This window comes from Mercenaria mercenaria, chromosome 9 (genome assembly GCF_021730395.1).
Source record: "Mercenaria mercenaria strain notata chromosome 9, MADL_Memer_1, whole genome shotgun sequence".
Classification (NCBI taxonomy): Eukaryota; Metazoa; Mollusca; class Bivalvia; order Venerida; family Veneridae; genus Mercenaria; species Mercenaria mercenaria.
Window position 1 is genome coordinate 20843785 of NC_069369.1, and position 17335 is coordinate 20861119.

General features: G+C 39.1%; 1 protein-coding gene across 4 annotated transcripts in view; it reads right to left on the minus strand.

The window, feature by feature from the left end:
* LOC123546618 (probable E3 SUMO-protein ligase RNF212) overlaps window positions 1-9671 on the minus strand; it is a 29035-nt gene extending 19364 nt beyond the window's left edge. Inside the window, exons 1-2 of one of the 4 annotated variants that reach the window (XM_053550968.1) lie at window positions 9515-9603; window positions 6964-7010 (exon numbers count right to left, since the gene is read on the minus strand). Coding sequence is in view for 2 of the 4 variants with exons in the window: in XM_053550966.1 (XP_053406941.1) it covers window positions 4473-4576 (104 nt within the window). In the remaining 2 variants the exon portion in view is untranslated. Of the gene's footprint in view, window positions 1-4472; window positions 4592-6963; window positions 7023-9514 lie in introns of those variants that run through there. The other 3 variants (XM_053550969.1, XM_053550966.1, XM_053550967.1) reach the window with 3 other exon arrangements.
* Window positions 9672-17335: the final 7664 nt, after the last annotated feature.

Below are 17335 nucleotides of genomic sequence, written 5' to 3' on the forward strand. Positions count from 1 at the left end.
TTCTTGCTTCTGTAAGGGGTCATTTTCTGTTTTGTCAAAAACATACATATGCCTGGCGAGATTGCATAAATATGTGCTTGCCGTTCTAATTAAGGTTATAACAAAGCTAGGTGTTGATTAATGTGTCACAACTGAAACAGGTATTTAATTTCTATCAACAGAAATCAATTACAATCAAATTTAGATCAGGAAATATAATATTGGCCCTACATTTTTCTATTTAAGTTTTTGAAATCAAAAGTAAATTACCGCGATGCCAATTTTGATAAACATTTCTCTTAAATAATTTTAGTAAGAGAAGATGTCAAGGTTTACAAATATAAATATCAGGTACTGTTAAACGCTGTCAAACTGTCTTTGCATCATCATAGTTTGTCAAACACATCCTTTTAATTGGAGCTATGGGCAATGTTTACAAAAGCATAACAGTATCCGGACAGACAATTTTGGATATCCAGATTTTAAAATAATTTTACTAGTTTTATTTTCAAGGAACTAAGTGGCTTCATCAAAGACGCAGGTCGATCCAGCTCCTAAATAGAATGTTGAATTGTTGATAAATGTAATATGAGAGTAAAACTGAAAGTCTACAAGTTTGTTTTTACTTATTTTTTTTTACTTGTACTCAGGGGTTCGATTTATGTATAAATAGCTGTCATTTTGAATATATAAGGCTTCATTTGGTGAGTTTAAACTGAAATAAATCTCATTTTGATGAAAAAGACCCTTCAGCTGAAATCCTAGGAGTCTGTATGTACACTTTTGCTAATTTCAAGAGTCAAAACCCCAAGCCCGGGTCAAATGGAACCCCTGCATATACAGTTGTTTTAAAAATAAAAAATAAAATTCTCCCCCACCCTCCACCCTTTTTAGCCAAAATTTGGATGATAATCTAGGAATTAATTTATTATGGCCTAAAGGACAAAACCAGTTCATAACCTGTATAAATGAATCGAGAGGTTTTGTATTTAAATATAAGTTCAGCTCATTGTACAGAATGAATTACTCCCCTTGGACAAGTTGATGTAAGTTCAAAATTTCAAATATGTGAAATGTTTAACAGTTCTTCTGCATTTTTTTGTGATGTCCATCTATTTAACTGCATAAAACTGATCCTGCAGTTTTTTGTGTGACATCATTATACTTCTTAGCTCATTTACGTATGTTGGCCTTTTTCACTGCTTTTCCATTAAATATGTAAATGCAGGCATTTGAAGACAAATAAATGCCTTTTGAATGCCCTGGAAAATAATGCTGAAAAACTGCAGTTTTTTCCTAAGGGTGAGTTAGGCCAGAGTTTTTTTTATTTTTTGTTACTCGGATTTTGGGCAGAAAAATGTTGACAGGAGGCAGGAAAAAAAATAAAAATAACAAGGCAGTCTGAAAGACAGCTAAATCCCCCGCCACTGCTATGGATAGTGAAAGGGTAAACCTTTGAATTTAGCTTGACCTTAAACTGACATGGCTGACTCATGAATTCTGCACAACATCTTGAAGAGGTGATCATTTGACCAAAGTTTCATGAAAATCCTTCAAGGGGTTTAGGAGATAGAGCTGAAACCTTTGACCTTCAGTTGTGACCTTGACCTTGAGTTGACATGACTGACTCATGAGTTCTTGATGAGGTGATCATTTGACCCAAGTTTGATGAAAATCCTTCAAGGGGTTAAGGAGATACAGAGTGGACACCAAATGGAAGGCTCAAACCTTCGACCCTTAGTTGTGACTTTGACCTTGAGCTGGCATGGTTGACTCATAATTTCTGCACATCGTTCTGATGAGGTAATCATTTGACCCAAGTTTTATAAAATTCCTTCGAGGGGTTAATAGGAGATATAGAGCAGACACGAAATGGAAGGCTCAAACATTTGACCTTCAGTTGTGACCTTGACCTTGAGCCCACATGGCTGACTCATAAGTTCTGCACATCGCCTTGATGAGGTGATCGTTTGACCAAAGTTTGATGAAAATCCTTCAAGGGGTTTAGGATATAGAGCAGACACAAAATGGAAGGCTCAAACCTTTGACCCTAAGTTGTGACCTTGACCTTGAGCCGGCATGGCTGACTCATGGGTTCTGCACATCCTCTTGATGAGGTGATCATTTGACCCAAGTTTTATAAAATTCCTTCAAGGGGTTTAAGAGATATAGAGCGGACACAAAATGGAAGGCTCAAACCTTTGACCTTGAGTTGTGACCTTGACCTTGAGCCGGCATGGCTGACTCATGGGATCTGCACATCGTCTTGATGAGGTGATCATTTGACCCAAGTTTTATAAAATTCCTTCAAGGGGTTTAGGAGATATAGAGCGGACACAAAATGGCAGGCTCAAACCTTTGACCTTGAGTTGTGACCTTGACCTTGAACCAACAAGGCTGACTCATGGGTGCTGCACATCGTCTTGATGAGGCGATCATTTGACCCAAGTTTCATGAAAATCCTTCAAGGGGTTTAGGAGATATGGACCGGACACGATTTTGTTACGGATGGAAGGACGAACAGAAGGACGTTTCTACATACGGATACTTATGTGGCTACTCTTTTGTTCTCTCTATTGTTCTTTTAGCCACGTAAGAGAAAAATAGCCACATAAAAGCCTTACGGAATGAATGACATCAAAGAAAAAGTACAGTTACCTATTGTTCCTATAGCCACCTAAGTATGCAAATGTGAGCTTGGACTGACGGAAGGTCGGACGCAGACCATTCCTATAATCCCTCCGCCACGGCGGGGGATTAAAAAGGCAGTAAAATTTACTAAAACAACAGACGATAAGTGATCACTTCAAATGTGTTGCCTGAAAGGAATTTAACACTACTTTAATACGCATTTAACATGTAATACAAAGAAAATTACCATTCTGTGTTTAACTTTTTTATTATCTTGAACATAAAATTGATGATTTCAAAAACTTTAACAAAACCACTCTTTGGGCATGGGTACTATTTGCCCTTGGTCATTACATCTCCGGCGAGTATTAAGGTATAGGTCCATGTTTCAGAGAAAAAAGTTCGAACGTCATCAAATCATAGAAAGAAAGCATTGTTTTACTTGAAAATTTAACAGCGTATAAAACATTTATATTATTCTACAAAACCATTGTCAATTTACTGATATATGTATTGAATTCCGGAAAGGGACTGCATGAAGGGGCCACACTTCTGGAAAGTTCAGCGCCTTTAAAAACTCACCATTTTTTAAAAGCTGTTTCACGTCTTCGTTTTGATGCATTTGCAACATCGTGCGAGTGTTTAAACTTTACATAACTAGGTAAAACATCGTTTTTGACAATTGTTTACACTTTTTCTTTACAAATGGCATTCTTATTTAAAGGGGGACAACTCATTAAGAATATTTTAAGTATCCAACTCCGTGGGACAGAACAGTAAAACATGTATTGGACAGATAAGTTGTGTATCAAGATGCTGTTCATTCGTTAAAAAATCTGTTGTTTTGTGATATACTGCTAAACCTTAAATTGATGACTGAATAGCAATTTTCAATGGTCTGATCGGCTAGTTTCATTTTTAGCATGTGCATACTTTTATTTTTAATTCATAAACTTTTCTGACCAAGATCTTTATTTAGTACATTTTAATATTTATTTGTTGTGTTATAAGTCACACTGACACAATTTTTTAGGTCATATGGTGACTTTCCAGACTTAAATGGTGCAGGAAGACCCCAGGTACTCCTCTGGGCATCATCTCAGGCAAGAATTGGCATCTGGGTAGAATGGCCGTCCTTCCGTCAGCCAGCTGGATATCTTTTTCACATGATGACCTGAGTGGGGCTCGATCCCACAGTGGTTAGGGCGAGTGATTCAAAGTCGGGCCACTCTTTATTTTATATTCGATGGCCAGAAAATGACTGAAAGCATAAGTAGCTAGATAGGTCTCTGAAAAGGATTTGTATTCAATGGAATATATAGATAAATACCTCCAATCAGGCAACTTGTAATATATATATATATATGTCTTCATAAGCATATCACAGGGTTTTATCCCCTTCATAATAGGGTCCTTCCCTCAGAAAATATCTTTTAAATTATGCAGTTTTCCCCCAAAACTGACTTTACATCAGGTTTTTTATTCCCCTTTGCCCAAACACCGAGCTGTTTTTGCTCCAAATTACAGGCCTGGGCCCCTTTCCCTCCTGGTAAAAAAAAACAACCCCAAAATCTGAAACGGATGACTCCTTTGTTTGGCAGCACTTTGTTGCTCCTATACCTCATCCTCATGTAATATATAACTGCCAAAGGCATGTCAAATTCACATTGTTATTTACGTCGGGTAAATCTATGTTTTCCTAACATTTTGAGACACCGTTACTGACCGTAACCTTTACAGAACTTGTTTTTCGTTGTTTTATTGTCTATATACTAGATCACAAACCAAATATTCCGCTTTTCCATCGCGCATAAATCGTTCAAAGACAATTTTAAATTTCACTCAAGTTTTTGTTTACGTACGAGAGACGCTTCCATTTGAGCGGAAATTGCGCCTGTATGACACTGACGGATAATGCGCTGACAAATATCAACGTTGTCGTCGTCTTCAGAATGCAGCAAAACATCGATCGTCTCCCGAAAATAATTTTGAAATTTCAATTTAATTTTTTTCGAAAATGACGGAAAATAGGGTCGGCAGGTCTGAGTAACGAAAAATCAAAGAACTCTGGCCTTACTCTGTAGAGCACTTGCTAACATAGCAACTTAAACTATATTTTACTTGCCCAAACCAAATTTTTGGTTGCCCAAAATTAATGTGACATGATCAGATACTGCAATGCAGTATGGCAACAAACAGTCATGGCAAAAGAGTTTGAAGACTTCTGACGTCAGACCTAGCCATTTTTTTGTCAGACAGGTCTGATAGTCCAACGGGATTTTGCCATGACTGATGAAAACAGAAGAACAATATTTTTTGTTCTTTGGATCTTTCATATATTTCACTTGTCTGACGGGCAACTGAGTATGACTTTTTTCCAGCCCACACTCCACTTTTACCTGTCATGGGCAATAGAGTAGTCTTTAGTTTATACTAATTTGTTTTAGCTTGATTGTGATGAAAGCTTCAAGCTTATTTGAACTACTCTCTAGTCCGCTTCCTGGAAAAACCAGTACTGGTGTCATATGAGAAGTCATGGTCGTGATCCCAGTTGGGCTCGAACCCATGACCCCTGGATTGAGCGACTGACACCTTATCCACTAGACCACCACTCCCCTTTAAAAGGGTAGTCCTTAAGGTAGAGCCCTGAAATAGGTGAAGAGGATAAAATGGTAGAATAGTAGGCAGAATCCAAAACAAAATATATAAAAACGTACAATTTGTGTATTTTTTTTTTATTGTGAAGAGGCTATTTTTGAGTTGTGAAGTAGCTGCTTTAGAAGTGTTGAGTAGCTTAAGATAGGCCTCTGTTATACAGTGAAAGAATGCTCTGAAATTATATCATCACCTACCCATCTTCTATGTTTAAAGTAAACATAAACAGTTTTGAAGTTCAGCTCCGGACACAAAATACAAAGGTCATACTTTATATATAAACTCAATCTGAGACCTTTAACTTTGACCTACCAACCAAGTTCATGCGCTCTGCACATCATTTTGTCACCTATTTATATGCCAAGATTGAAGTCAATACCTTGAATAGTTATTCAGTTATACCCCCAAAACGAAACATGAAATATAAATTTGACCTCTGAGCTCTTTTTTAACCTTGACCTTGGACCTATCAACTTGGTTCATGCACTTTGCACAGCGTCTTATCTTCTACCTACATGCCAAGTTTAAAGTCAGTGCTGAAAAGTACATCAAAACTATAACCTAAAATTCTACATTAAAATGGGGCATTATTCATATATATATTCAAATACTGGTGTCCAAGTTATGAGCCTTGCATCTTATGATGTAGGTGATGATGTGGAACAACAATTTTAAGTCTGAATCAAATCAATTCAGTAACAACAGAGATATGGTGAGAAAGCATCAAAATTAAACTGTAATTCTAAGGAAAAAGGGGGCATAATTCAAGAAACATTTGTGCCAGACAGCCCTTTTTTTGTAAATTTGGGGAAGGGTACCAGGTCCCTTTTGGAGGGGAAATTTACGTCGTGAAATCATCGTTTGGAGGAATATATTTGCTGAAAAGTTGTTAAAATCAGGACTGAAAATCAAAACTAATTTCATTTTTTTTTGCACGGGGAATTTTTGGCCAAGGTGGGGAAAAAAGTATACTTTTTAGATTGGGGAATGGGGCCGAATTTCGGCCCTAAAATCAGCATAAAAAAAGGCCTGCCAGAGTTATGGACATTATGTCATATAATAAGAATGATGATGTGGAAGAACCATTTTAAGTTTAAATCAAATCCATTAAGCAATTACAAAGATATAGTGAAAGTGCATAAAAATTAACCTAAAATTCTAAGTAGAAAGGTGGCATAATTCCTGAAATATTGATGCAAGAGTTATGGGCCTTCTATCATATGATGTGGAGGATGATGTTGAACAACTATTTTGAAGTTTGAATCAAATTATTTCATAACAGAGACAAGGAAATGCATCAAAATTAATCTAAAACTAGGGCTGCTTTTGAGAAAAGCTCATGTCTCCCACAACTGCCTAATCATCTGTATAGTTATGTATCTGAGTCATTAACCATGCACTAATGACTTAAGTGTGCGGATACTGGCATCTGTGCTCAGGGCGATTCAAGGGCCATAATTCCGAAGTGTCTGATTTAGCTAGTTATCAAACTTGACCCAGTATTTATTGGCAAACACATTTTGTTCAAGTTTGGTGAAGATCGGATGAGAACTGTTCGGCTTAAGAGCGCGGACAAGATTTGTGACAGACAGACACAGACAGAAGTAAATCAATACATCTCTCACCACAGTGGTGTGGGAGATTATAAAAATTGGACATAACTCATGAAAAATTGGCATCAGACTTACTAGTATTTACCTTGTGTTATATGATGTTGGTGATCATGTGGAACTACTGTTTGAAGTCTGAATCAAATACTTTCAGTAAAAACAGATATAGTCAAAATAATCAGAATTCACATAAATTTCTAAATTATAGGGGGCATAATTCACCAAAAACTGATGCCAGAATTATGAACCTTGAATCATATAAATGATGTGGGATGATTAATGTGGAACAGCTATTTCTAGTTGAAGCATATAATATTAACACTTTAACCTGAAATTCTAAGAAAAAAGGGAGCATAATTCATGAAATATTGGTGCCAGTGTTATGGTCGGACCATCCTAAATACTATATGATGTAGGTGATGATGAGGAATAATTTTTTTTAAGTCTGAAGCAATTCCATAATTACAGAGATAAAGTAAAAGTGTGTCACGGTACGGACTTGGTCACGTTAGGGGAGAAAAATGTGCAGTCAGTCCGGGGCTTGAACCCAGGACCTCTCGCTTACAGGGCGAGTGCTCTACTGACTGAGCTAACCAGCTGTCTGACACATCTTCTCCCCTAACGTGACCAAGTCCTTAACGTGACATACACCCCCTCAAATTGGAAAGTGGTCCTCGAGTTCCGAAGGTACATATAATATTGCAAGTGTCGTAAGACTGACCAAGCAAGCCTGCCACGGCCCCACGTTGGGCGCCAAATGCGTTATCACATAATTATGTATCTTCAACTGCCAAGTTAGACGCGACTGGTCACAGATGGTTGGCTGCTCTAGACAACTACAACTTCAAGGCTGTGTACAAGCCAGGCCATCAGAACCGTGATGCAGATAGTTTAAGCAGGAGACCACAGGATCAGCAAGAAGAAGTCAAGTTTATGGATGTCATCAAGGCCCTATGCACAGAGGCCAAAGCCAGGACTGATGACCATCCACTTGCTGAGTCGCTGGTTCTCACAGATGACGGTAACCTAGAGTCAGACCCGACAGAACCAAATTTCCAGGCAACAGAGATGAGTGATGTCAACTGGAAGGAGCAACAGTTAAAAGATCCAACCATTTCCAGGATATATGACATCATTGACAACAGACCTCAGCTTTCCAAGGACCAGCTGAGACATGTAACCAAGGAAGTACAGAAATACCTAAGACACAGGAGTGCTTTGTCAGATAGACGACCAAACAGTGTTCCAGCTAGTTTTGCCAGAAAACTACAGGGAATTGGCCATGAAAAGACCAATTATGTACCTCCGGAATTCGAGGACGAATTTCCAACTTGTGATGGTGTATGTCACGGTACGGACTTGGTCAAGTTAGGGGAGAAGATGGATCTTGCGCATGACAGGTACGTTGTCTCATCATGGGGAAAGTTATGCAAAGTTATTTCAAAATCCATTGAAGAATGGCAGAGTTATGGACTGGACATAAAACAGACCCTGTTAACCAAGTCCATTGACTTCTAAGTCTGACCTTGATCTTGGAGCTAGGGATGTGGGTCTTGTGCATGACACATTGCCTCATTATGGTGAACATTTATGCTAAGTTATTTCAAAATCCCTTTATGGATGGCAGAGTTATAGACTGGTCATGAAACAGACTCCGTTAACATTTGACCTCTAATTGTGAACTTGACCTTTGAGCTAGGGGTCTGAGTCTTTCACATGACACATCAACTTATTATGGTGAACATTTATGCCAAGTTATTCCAAAATCCCTTCATGGATGGCAGAGTTGGGGACCGGACAAGAAACAGACCGTTAACCCTTGACCTCTAAATGTGACCTTGACCTTGGAGCTACATTATGGATCCTGCGCATGACAAATTGCCTCATTATGGTGAACATTTATGCAAAGTTATTTTAAAATGCCTTCATGGATGGCTGTTATGGACAGGACACGTTCAGACCCTGACTGTTAACATTTGACCTCTTAAGTGTGGCCTTGACCTTGGAGCTAGGGGACTGGACACGTCGTCTCTGACATTATGGTGAACATTTATGCAAAGTTATTTCAAAATCCCTTTACGGATGGCAGAGTTATAGACTGGACATGAAACAGACTCCATTAACTTTTGACCTCTAAGTGTGAACTTGACCTTGGAGCTAGGGGTCTGAGTCTTTCACATGACACATCATCTTATTATGGTGAACATTTATGCCAAGTTATTTCAAAATCCCTTCATGGATGGCAGAGTTGGGGACCGGACAAGAAACAGACCGTTAACCCTTGACCTCTAAATGTGACCTTGACCTTGGAGATACATGTATGGATCCTGCACATGACAAATCGCCTCATTATGGTGAACATTTATGCAAAGTTTTTTTAAAATGCCTTCATGGATGGCTGTTATGGACAGGACACGTTAAGACCCTGTTAACATTTGACCTCTTAAGTGTGGCCTTGACTTGGAGCTAGGGGACTGGACACGTCGTCTCTGACATATTGGTGAACATTTATGCAAAGTTATTTCAAAATTCCTTTATGGATGGCAGAGTTACAGCCCGGACAACATTTTACCCGGACACACTGACGGTGCGATTTCAATATGCCAACCTTCGGAGGCATGAAAAAATACAATAGTTACACTGAAAACTGTAATGTATCACAATTATGCTGAGTGAGGACAGTCATGTCAACAATTCAAAACATGTCGTCTGCACAGAGGAAATTTTACTATTGTCACGTTTCATGGGTACATTCGTAACTGGAGAGCAATCTAGACACTTCCACGCCTTGGATACTACATATTAACGACTGTTACAACCCAAGAACTATGACGCGCCAGGTATAAAACAAGTCCAAAGATTTCCTGCGGCCAGAAGTTTGTTATGGATGTATGTGTGACCACTCAGCCTAAAAAGTAACTTATGGGTGAATAACGCGCTTGTTTTTTTTCTCTTCATTATGCCATTACGCTTTAATGTAGGAAATATTACTCCGTTCTACGTGATTTACAAGTAGATCTATGAAATATGTATTTCTTAATTCTGAAAGTTACTGTAGGCTATTGTTTTGATTTCCCTTTCATGTATAACATAACTTTTAGCTCAAAAAATGTGATTCATGCCATCACCTGGACTTTGTTGACAACACAGGACCATAAACCAGGAAATTGAAGAGCAATTAACACAACAGCCCTTATGCACAACTAGGTTACAAATATTGATCATTGCTGAAAGTTTGAATAAATTATATGAACTAATGAATGAGGAATTCAGGTCACAAACATTTCTCTATATATCATATAGAGTGCAAGCTATATCCTGTTTTCTCATATTCTCAGGGGCCTATAAGGGGTTGTTTTTATTCCCAGTAACAGATTAACCATTTCATAAACAGCATTTGGGTGTTATTTTGTAGAAAAATAACTTGTCTTTCAGACTGAGTCATAAAATATTACAGAAATTATCCCATTTAATTATTTTATTACTGTATTTGATACCACCCTCACCCGCATAAATGAACCAAGAGTTTCTCGTATTCCCGTGGATTTAGATTTGACTTTTCATCACAAATAAATTGTAGAATTTAAAACATTAAAATTACCATTGTGTAATAAAAAGATATATTCTGTAGTGAATACATCAAGAAATATGACAATTAATTGCATAATCAATAATTTATGGCCAATTTGCTAACACCACCAGAAAAAAATAAGGATTTTTTTGAAAATTGAGTAAAATGCTGATAATTTCGTCAATATGCTTTCAAATCACTTGAAATTTCCAGTGTGTCAGTTTTGTACCATTCCTGTCTAGAAAATAACAAACACTAAATTATTTGACAACATTAAGGCAAAAAACGAGAATATGAGAAACCCTGAGAATACGAGAAACAGGGATATTGCAAAAACGGCGTTTCATAAATGCGATAAGCCAATCGCATATCAGTAAAAAGTCACGTGAAATCACCCAGTCTCCATGTGCTACACTACTTGTAGACTTTAAATACTACATATTAATTAACGACTGTTACAACCCAAGAACTATGACGCGCCAGGTATAAAATTAGTGAAAGATAGCAATCGCTGATTGGCTGAGTGTATATATCGATGTAAACGTCACGCAGAGCGTCGGCTGCTAGATGGAATTTACAAAAAAAACATTAGATATTTCTGTAAAAAAATAAATAAATAAATAAAAATAAAGAAAGTAACACGTCATTCAGTATCCTTAAACCCAAAAAGTTGAATGTGTTAGGAAAAATAAATGATGGAGATACATTAGTAATTTGACCCACTGGATACAGTGGATATGGAAAGTCATTAATTTATGAAGTTTTCAATTAGTTATACCTAATTACAATTCTATTATCAATACTAGATACCTGCGTAGAAAGAGAATGATTTATAGTAAGTTACCAGTAGATCTAGATTTCTATACCTATTCTACAACATGGACAATATAGCTGACTGGAAGCGCTTATCAGCTGAGTATTGTTTAAACCTTCATAGTTGTAGGTTAACTTGTTATGTTAGGTGATTGAACAATCCTTTCAAGATTAATAAGACAATGTTCATGTACTACTAGTAGATCTATATGCATTCAATACCAAGGTTTATCCCGAGCTACATATTTCTCTTTGGGAAAGCCTGGCTATTTTTAGATTAGTATTCGCGCGGTGGATTATGGTATTCGTACAGAAATCTGTACGTTTTTAATCGGTTTGTAACTGACTCTGTATTCGATAAGACAGATCAGTGTAACAGACTACACTACTTGTTGTATTCCAATATACCTGCGGCCTAACGCAGAGCTCCCTTTTATTTTAGATCTTTTTTTGTGTCGGCTGCTAGATGGAATTTACAAAAAGATATCTGTAAACAAAAAAATAGATAAATAAAAATAAAGAAAGTAACACACCATTCAGTATCCTTAAAGCCAAAAAGTTGAATGTGTTAGAAAAAACAAATGATGGAGATACATTAGTAATTTGACCCACTGGATATGGAAAGTCATTAATTTATGAAGTTTTGCAGAAGATTTCAATTAGTTATACCTTATTACAATTCCATTATCAATACTAGATACCTGCGTAGAAAGAGAATGATTTACAGTAAGTTACCAGTAGATCTAGATTTCTATATCTATTCTACAATATGGAAAATATAGCTGACTGGAAGCGCTTATCAGTTGTGTATTGTCTAAACCTTCATAGTTGTAGGTTTAACTTGTTATGTTAGGTGATTGAACAATCCTTTCAGGATTAATATTTGTTTTGTTTGTTAATCCCCCGCCGTGGCGGAGGGATTATAGGAATGGTCTGCGTCCGTCTGTCCTTCCGTCCTTCCTTCCGTAACAAAATCGTGTCCGGTCCATATCTCCTTAACCCCTTGAAGGATTTTCATGAAACTTGGGTCAAATGATCACCTCATCAAGACGATGTGCAGAACCCATGAGTCAGCCTTGTCGGTTCAAGGTCAAGGTCACAACTCAAGGTCAAAGGTTTGAGCCTGCCATTTTGTGTCCGCTCTATATCTCATAAACCCCTTGAAGGAATTTTATAAAACTTGGGTCAAATGATCACCTCATCAAGACGATGTGCAGAACCCATGAGTCAGTCATGCCGGCTCAAGGTCAAGGTCACAACTTAGGGTCAAAGGCTTGAGCCTTCCATTTTGTGTCCGCTCTATATCTCATAAACCCCTTAAAGGAATTTTATAAAACTTGGGTCAAATGATCACCTCATCAAGACGATGTGCAGAACCCATGAGTCAGCCTTGTCGGTTCAAGGTCAAGGTCACAACTCAAGGTCAAAGGTTTGAGCCTGCCATTTTGTGTCCGCTCTATATCTCATAAACCCCTTGAAGGAATTTTATAAAACTTGGGTCAAATGATCACCTCATCAAGACGATGTGCAGAACCCATGAGTCAGCCATGCCGGCTCAAGGTCAAGGTCACAACTTAGGGTCAAAGGGTTTGAGCCTTCCATTTTGTGTCCGCTCTATATCTTCTAAACTCCTTGAAGGATTTTCATGAAACTTGGGTCAAATGATCACATCATCAAGACAATTTGCAGAACCCATGGGTAAGCCTTGTTGGCTCAAGGTCAAGGTCACAACTCAAGGTCAAATGTTTGAGCCTTCCATTTTGTGTCCGCTCTATATCTCATAAACCCCTTGAAGGAATTTTATCAAACTTGGGTCAAATGATCACCTCATCAAGACGATGTGCAGAACCCATGAGTCAGTCATGCCGGCTCAAGGTCAAGGTCACAACTTAGGGTCAAAGGCTTGAGCCTTCCATTTTGTGTCCGCTCTATATCTCCTAAACTCCTTAAAGGATTTTCATCAAACTTGGGTCAAACGATCACCTCATCAAGGCGATGTGCAGAACTTATGAGTCAGCCATGTGGGCTCAAGGTCAAGGTCACAACTGAAGGTCAAAGGTTTGAGCCTTCCATTTCGTGTCTGCTCTATATCTCCTATTAACCCCTTGAAGGAATTTTATAAAACTTGGGTAAAATGATTACCTCATCAAAACGATGTGCAGAAATTATGAGTCAACCATGCCAGCTCAAGGTCAAGGTCACAACTAAGGGTCGAAGGTTTGAGCCTTCCATTTTGTGTCCACTCTGTATCTCCTAAACCCCTTGAAGGATTTTCATCAAACTTGGGTCAAATGATCACCTCATCAAGAACTCATGAGTCAGCCATGTCAACTCAAGGTCAAGGTCACAACTGAAGGTCAAAGGTTTCAGCTCTGTATCTCCTAAACCCTTTGAAGGATTTTCATGAAACTTGGGTCAAATGATCAACCTCATTAAGACGTTGTGCAGAATTCATGAGTCAGCCATGTCAGTTCAAGGTCAAGGTCACAGCTAAAATCAAAGGTTTACCCTTTCACTATCCATAGCAGTGGACAAGACTGCCTTGTTTGTTTTGGGTTTAACGCCGTTTTTCAACAGTATTTCAGTCATGTAACGGCGGGCAGTTAACCTAACCAGTGTTCCTGGATTCTGTACCAGTACAAACCTGTTCTCCGCAAGTAACTGCCAACTTCCCCACATGAATTATCAGAGGTGGAGGACTAATGATTTCAGACACAATGTCGTTTATCAAATAGTCACAGAGAACATACGCCCCGCCCGAGGATCGAACTCGCGACCCAGAGGTCCGTAGACCAACGCTCTTACCTACTGAGCTAAGCGGGCGGGCACTTCAGGATTAATAAGACAATGTACATGTACTATATGCATTAAATACCAAGGTTTAACCTACATGACCTGAGCTACACATTTCTCTTTGGGAAAGCCTGGCTATTTTTAGATTAGCATTAGCGCGGTGGATTATGGTATTCGTACAGAAATCTGTACGTTTTCAATCGGCTTGTAACTGACTCTGTATTCGATAAGACAGATCAGTGAAACAGACTATATACAATTATCACTCACTTTGATAAAATCCAAATTAAACCACTTTAAATTTGACAAATTTCTTCAAAATTTCGTCTGTCAACATATATTATTATATGCTTTCAGAATATATTAACTTAAATTCCATAACAGAAATACTTTTAGAAATATAAGTAGTTTTCGGTAATCAAAACTGGATTTCGGTAGTTTTCGGTAATGAAGTAGTTTTCGGTATTCCCAAGTACAGAGGCATTACTATTCTAAGCTGTTTTGGCAAATTGTTCACAAATATTTTAAATGAAAGACTTAATAATTACTTAGAAGTTTATAATTTACTTAGTGAAGAACAGGCAGGCTTTCGAAAAAATATGGTACTGTTGATCACATATTTTCTTTAAAACTGTTGATTGATTTTTATTTAGGGTTTTCCTGTTGGATATTCTTCCTTGTTTTGAGAGAAAGATGTAAATTGCGCCTTTGTTGATTATACAGCGTTTGACTCTATGAATCGAATGTATCTTTTGCAAAAATTGTTATCACGTGAGGTTGATGGAAAATGTATAAGAATTATTTATAACTTGTACACCAAAGCCAAATCTTGTGTCAAATGTCAACAATGTGTTATCTAACTTTTTAGTAGTCAAACTGGAGTGCAAAGGTGAAAATTTATCGCCAATTTTGTTTTCAACTCAGTATATGTCAACAAAATTTGAGGGTCTTGCTGTGATGCGTCAAGTGTGGTGTGCTGTGTGTTGTGTGCTTGTCACCTTCCGCTTTCAGCCTCCGCCGTTGGCTAGCCTTCTGGTGAAAAAGAAGCCGAGTGTGTAAGTCTTCCCTGCCAGTACATAGCCTCTCTACAGACAAGCCCTTTTGCAGTGCTTCCCAGATGGCACCACACGGTAACTGATCATCTTGTGGCCTCAGGCAGAACTGCAGGGGACTCGGAGGAGGTCTGCCCCCAGACATGTGGCATGCCAGGCCCACCGGTGTGTGGACACGCCCTGGTGCCTATGAACAGACCCCAGCTATGGGACAAATAGCCCCTGTGTTCCCAGGGTAGGGTATGAATTCGGAACTAAGGGTGAAGTAACCCCGACAGAAACCTAGAGAGTTGAAGACAGAGGTGTTGGGCCATTGGCACTCTTTTAACGAACCACAGCACTATGCAATATCGCTATGATTACACAGCCATCCGGTATACATCAATGTGGTGTTGAATCTCTGAGGTCCCTCCAGGGAGATTCAGTACTGGGCTCTGAGCCCCGACAGAGTCCACCCACAGCTACTGGGGGTCCCTCCTTCAATCCACAACATGCAAAGAGAAGAAGAAGGAACATACCAGGGAGGAGAACCAATCAGCATCAGCCTTTCAGGTTGATACATTGGAATGCGGAGGGTGTCTTCAACAAGAAAGTTGAACTTGAGCATATCCTCCATGAGAAAGACTGCTGCATTCAGGAAACTCACCTGCAACCAGAGAAATCCTTCAAAGACAGAGGATATCAGTGTTTTTGCTGTGACAGAACTGGCAGACGAAAAGGAGGAATCATGACATCGGTCAGAAACAACATCAGTGCTGTCCAGACCAACATGCATATAGATGACTCCGAGTTCCAAGTTCTGAGCCTCAGAAAGAACGAGTTCAACTTGAAACTTGTGCCATCTTACTGTGGACCGTATAGCCTCTACTTCACCCAACTTCCCAAGATGGAACTACAAGAAAGCCAGATGGACCTTTTACCAAAGTCTGAGTGATGAGCTCTGTAAAGACATCAGAGTGAAAGGTAGAGACATCAACCGGGTTGTCAAATACTTCAACGCCAGTATACTAAAGGCTGCTTGCAGTGCCATTCCAAGGGGAACAAGAAAGGAATATAAGCCCCACTGGAGTGATGAGTTGGAGAATCTACAGGCAAAGCTATCAGAAGCCAGGGAGGAAGCAGAAAACAATCCCTCACAAGAAAGTAACCTTTCTTACAGCGAGCCAAGACCAAATTCCTCAGGCACGAACTGGAAGCACAGAGGAAGAGCTGCAGAAACAAAACAGCCTCGCTCAATCTAGAGCGAGATGGTCAAAAGCTATGAAAATTGACGAGACAGCTGAACGATGAAGACACAGGCAGAGGCTCAACAACTTTGGAAGAGAATGGTGAACTGGTGACGGATAAACAAGCGGCAAACACTTTTGCCTCCTACTACAAAGATGTTTCCAACATCGCCATCAACCGGGAAAGGCAAAGTGAAGCCCACAGAGAAAAAAGGGAAAGGCAGACAAGTCGAGTAACTTCAGAATGCATGAAAGAGTCTTAAACTACATGAGCTACAGACAGCTCTTAGACAGTTGAAGAAAAAGAAGTCTCCTGGACCAGATGGAGTCACAAATGAAATGCTGACCCATTTAGGCACTGCAGCAATTTGCAAACTCATGGAAATTTACAACTACAGCTGGACACAATGACTACTTCCACAGATATGGAAAGAGGCAGTCATGATCGCCATCCATAAGAAAGGGAAGGATCCAAAGAACGCTGCAAGCTATCGTCCAATCAGTCTGTGTTGGAAAGACCATGGAGAGGATTGTAAATGCACGTCTGAAGTGGTACATGGAGACTTACAACCTACTCGCAACACAGCAAGCTGGTTTCAGATAATTTCGCTCCACTAAGGACCAGACCACTTACCTATCACAAGAGATAGAGGACGCCTTCCAAGAGCAGAAAGTCGTGCTTACAGCATGGATTGATCTGCAGCGAGCGTCCAACAAAGTCTTGATCGTCAAACTGATGAGGAGTGGAGTAGGAGGTCACATGCTGAGGTGGATTAAGTCAAACCTCTACAACAGGAGAGCAAGAGTCAGATTAGAACGTGCCAGCAGTAGGAAATTCCTGTTGCGTCATGGTGTCCCACAAAGCAGAGTCTTGTCCCCTACACTTTTCCTGCTTTTCATTAATGACCTGATGTCTGAACTACCGAAAGGAGTTAAGGCTGCTCTTTACGCTGACGACTTGGTGTTATGGTGTAAGGAAGAACATGCCACAACAGCCACCCATAG